General features: G+C 42.5%; 1 protein-coding gene across 1 annotated transcript; it reads left to right on the top strand.

Annotated features, from left to right (window-relative positions):
* Positions 1-335: 335 nt before the first annotated feature.
* On the top strand, positions 336-4,518 carry rps3a (ribosomal protein S3A). The gene is made up of 6 exons (XM_037099068.1): positions 336-492; positions 1,170-1,273; positions 1,700-1,887; positions 3,291-3,499; positions 3,874-3,983; positions 4,351-4,518. Exons 1-6 carry the CDS (start codon positions 431-433, stop codon positions 4,476-4,478), a joined length of 801 nt encoding a protein of 266 aa, XP_036954963.1. The 5' UTR covers positions 336-430; the 3' UTR covers positions 4,479-4,518.
* The last annotated feature ends 41 nt before the right edge of the window (positions 4,519-4,559 follow it).

Raw genomic sequence — 4,559 nt, 5'->3', positions numbered from 1 at the left:
TGTATTGGATTTTGCCATTGTATTTGCTCATTATCTCTCGCCTAAATTACTGAAATATGATCTGTTCTGTGGTTAATAAATTAAGCAATGTATTAAATTTACCAGATTGTTAACCCGTTTTAATGGACACCTGTGCAACTTCTTTTTCTATATTTCTCCAACTGGTTTTCCGAATAAATTCAGTTGTGTTTAAATCAAAAGTATTTACAATTTATGAAGATGCTCAGTTGTTTAAGGCATTCATTTTCTTTCAAAGACTCCACTAAAAACTGTCTTTTACTTGCTAAAGTTATTACACAAGGCTGTCCAACAGAGGGCGCTAAAGAAGCCACAGACCCTCGCGAGATAAGACAAATCTCACGTCCTCGGTCTTTCTCTTTAATTCTCGCGGGATTTCGCACTTCCTCCTCTTTCACTCCCTGTAGCCAACATGGCAGTCGGCAAGAATAAGAGGCTGACCAAAGGCGGCAAAAAAGGTGCCAAAAAGAAGATGTAAGTAGCAAATTCACACATCGTTACACGAAGCAGGCTTTGCCTTTTTCATTAGTAGCAGTTTGGTGGAAAAAAGTTTAAGGATGAGGCTGATTTTGATTAGATGTTACAGGGTCGGTGCTGGTCTCGTCATCGCCGGCCTCTGGCGCTGGACGGAGTTGAAACATGCTGTTTCGCGATAACCTGCACTGCTGTGCTTTGTCGTAACGCAGTTGATACAATCATACTTGTATATTTCATTTCGAATGCATTGCTCTGCCTGCGGAAGCTTAACAATCCGTAGTAATTAAATCGCATATATACGGCGGGTAATGTTACTTGCGAGCGGCTAGCAAGTGTTAGCATGGATTTAGCCGAGCTAGCCTATCAACATGGCAGTCGGACGTCGCAGTTAATCTGTTACAGATCGGGAAAATGGTGCCGTTCACAAACGGAGTGTCTTGAGTATATAGTCATGTTGTAGGACATAACAGCAATTGAACTTGTCTGTTAGAAGTAAATCACCCATAGTGCCTGCTAGCCCGATCGGTGTCCCTTGCAGTGCGTGGTCAGCCGGCATGCTAGCAGCGAGTCTGTCCTCTAGCTCGCAAGCACCCTGTCCAAGCACATCTATTATTTAGCTCCAGGTGATGGTGCAGATGGATGAACTAATTTGTCTCCCTGTTTCTTTCGTACAGTGTGGACCCCTTTTCCAAGAAGGACTGGTATGATGTCAAGGCACCAGCCATGTTCAACATCCGCAATCTTGGCAAGACCTTGGTCACCAGGACTCAGGGAACCAGTAAGTCTGCGTAGTTGAGATATTAAACAGTCATAAGTTAAAGATGGTCAGTAGTGGGGCTGAGTGAAACTTGCAGTGTACCCATGTGCTAGCTGTGGGAAGGCATGATGTCAAGCCGTGACTATGATCGCCTGAATAATACCAGTGGAGATCATCTGATGTTCCCTCACAAGGAGGGCACATTATCAGTAACTCTGGAGAGATTTCATCTCAAACTTCAAACTAATACGGTTGAGTGGAAAATTCTGGGTTAAAGAATGAAATATCATTACCACACTGCTGTGTTGCTGAGCCTGCCATACTCTTCGTGGTGTAATGGGAGTGTATGAACTGGTTCAGCCCCAGATGTTGGCATGCCAAGAACTGCCCTCTTCATTTTGTATGTACTTTTCTGCTCACATGTACACCTTATTCACTACCACGTAGGAATCGCCTCTGATGGCCTGAAGGGACGTGTGTTCGAGGTGAGCCTCGCTGACCTGCAGAACGACGAGGTGGCCTTCCGCAAATTCAAGCTCATCACCGAGGATGTTCAGGGCAAGAATTGCCTCACCAACTTCCACGGCATGGACCTGACCCGCGACAAGATGTGCTCCATGGTCAAGAAATGGCAGGTAATGATCTTGGCTATTTGATTATTAATTTGTTTTGCAAAGGAAGTTTAAATATCCTTATAGATATAAAGTTGGCCCTCTTTAATTATCAATCTTTTAATATTCAGTAACTAGTATGGTTTTCATGGTGATCATTTCTGCAATGAAAACATAATTTTGATGTTTTTATGCCCTTTGTATCAAAAACATGCAACACCTAAAAGATGAGCTCGCTTTAAGTGCAGTGGTGATGGTCAAGCAAAGTTGGAAGGCTTGAATTGTCACTAGGTTTAAATCACAGGAATGTCTGAGGTGTCTACTTTTAGGTATATGACTAACTACTACAGTAGTAAACTGAGGCTTTACTAGAAAAGAGTGGTTGAGGTTTCCTTGAGAGAAGCAAAAGTGTTTTTGTTGGCCGTAAAGCAGTCATGTTAACTTAGTTGCTCTTAGGTATACATTGCAGTTGAATTTTACAGATTAGAATATTGGAGCAAGTAGGTGAAACGGCATTGTTTGAAAAATAAGGGATCCACTGGTGTATCTGAGTTGGATTAAGTTGTAATGGAATATGAGGCAAACTGTATGCTGAGGTGTTCCTTTGTATCATGAGATAGCAGTTTTTTTTGTCAATGTGAGGTCTCCTGAATAATTCCTCCCTAATAGATGTGACCATTGTCAAAGCCAGTAGTGACATTGTGTTGTCACTGTGCCGCTCAATTGCAGCAAGCCCTGACATGAAACTGTCATGACGCTTTGTTAGAAGCAAAGCAGAGCAGCTTTGATTAGACTGCATGTCATCTAGCTTTGTTCAGTAATCGTATAATCGTACTTTGTCCACTGCCAGCAGTCTTGGGCAGGAACAGTGTTGTACAGCCAAAAGTTTGGGTCTGCGGTGCAACATTTTGAGAGCCCGGAAAAACCATTAAGCTATTTGTCTTTTATTAAGCTCTATGACTATGAAGGAAAGGTGAAGTTGGGTTGCTGTTAAATTTGTTCACCTTAATTAACCTTGGGTAAAAGTGGCAAATGATTTTTGACTATTGTGAGGACCGTTTGCAATGATTGGACTACAAGATCTTGGCTTTTTGGAAATGGATGAATAGTTGTACACGACTATTCATCCTTCAGTAACTGCACATATGTTGTGCTTTTTAGGACTTGTTGTATTTCCAAGTGATTTTTAAATATGCAATAACAGACACCAAGTGAACACAACTGGGGTGTGTCGCAGAGCTTCTGAAAATGTATCTCGTGAAGAAATACAATAAGCAGAAAGGGAAAGTTGAGCACAAATTTGGATCACCACACAGTTTAGATCTTATAACCCAGCTGCTCTCACAAACGGAAAGGTTAAAGGTTGAGACTGGAGAGAAATCTTCCCTACAAAGTCTAATCGGGATTGATCTGTTCTTTCCATTCAGACCATGATTGAAGCCCACGTGGATGTGAAGACCACCGACGGCTATCTTCTTCGTCTGTTCTGCGTGGGTTTCACAAAGAAGCGCACCAACCAGATCAGAAAGACCTCCTACGCCCAGCACCAGCAGGTCCGCCAGATCCGTAAGAAGATGATGGAGATCATGACCCGTGAGGTTCAGACCAACGACCTGAAGGAAGTCGTCAACAAACTGTAAGTCGATTTAAGTTTGTCCTGCCCATGAAAGACAATTTATTCCAAGTATCTTTTGATGACACCAAATGGTCTTCGTAATTAAATGGTAGCTTCACCAAATTTGCCTTTTTTGTCAGTGGTTGTGTAGTTACTAAACATAGCATACACCTATTACATATTGAGTTATATGTGTGTGTAGTTCAGGTCTTGAATTTCTTAATCACATTGTTCTCACCTTTCAAGATTTGACAGTGGTATAATTTTAAACTTTCTACTTTCCCATCGCTTGGTCTAACATGCCAGTTTTTTATGTAGCTTTACCACAGACTCTGAAATTTTGAATTGGGATTACCTCTTTGCATCAATGTGTTGTGTATTGTTTTGTGTTCCAGGATCCCAGACAGTGTTGGCAAGGATATTGAGAAGGCCTGCCAGTCCATCTACCCTCTACACGACGTCTACGTCCGCAAGGTCAAGATGCTTAAGAAGCCCAAGTTTGAGTGTAAGTGGTGCAGTTTTAACAGACTATAAGAGTGGATTTCATTCCCCCGTTTTGCCCCGTGGGAACAGATGATGACATACTGTTTCGGCTCCATATGATGGCCTGATTACTTCCCATTGAGATCAGCTGACGTTCCCTCACCAAAAAATAGTTTTCAGTAACTATGTGGAGAGAGATCAAGCAGATTTGCAAATGTTGGGACTGTTTTCCAGACTAATATGGTTGAGTGCAAAATCCTAATAGGGGTGAAGGATGACATTGTTACATCATTGCAGTTATTGGCTTTCCATCTGCTCAAATGTGCCAGTGCCTCTCGATCCTTTCAGTCATGAACCTGAGTTAAAAGCCGTCATGTGTTCTGTTGCAGTGGGCAAACTGATGGAGCTCCACGGTGAGGGCGGTGCCGGCAGCACTGCAAAGGCAACCGGTGACGACACAGGAGCCAAGGTGGAGAGGGCTGATGGCTATGAGCCCCCCATCCAGGAGACAGTCTAAAACACCCTGACAGATTTAATAAAAAATGTAAAATGACCTACAAACTGTTCTGTGCTTCTGTTTTCTGTCTTGAAAAGTTCC

The sequence above is a fragment of the Acanthopagrus latus genome, chromosome 1 (genome assembly GCF_904848185.1).
Source record: "Acanthopagrus latus isolate v.2019 chromosome 1, fAcaLat1.1, whole genome shotgun sequence".
NCBI classification, from domain to species: Eukaryota; Metazoa; Chordata; class Actinopteri; order Spariformes; family Sparidae; genus Acanthopagrus; species Acanthopagrus latus.
Note: the sequence above shows the minus strand (reverse complement) of the source record. Positions and strands in the feature narration are given on the sequence as shown.

What these genes read in the sequence shown, in the direction of transcription:
- rps3a (XM_037099068.1), top strand. Translation starts at nt 431, where the DNA reads ATGGCAGTCGGCAAGAATAAGAGGCTGACCAAAGGCGGCAAAAAAGGT. An exon ending in CACCAGGACTCAGGGAACCA is followed by an intron (nt 1,274 to 1,699) that starts GTAAGTCTGCGT and finishes ACTACCACGTAG; the next exon opens with GAATCGCCTCTGATGGCCTG. An exon ending in CCATGGTCAAGAAATGGCAG is followed by an intron (nt 1,888 to 3,290) that starts GTAATGATCTTG and finishes CTTTCCATTCAG; the next exon opens with ACCATGATTGAAGCCCACGT.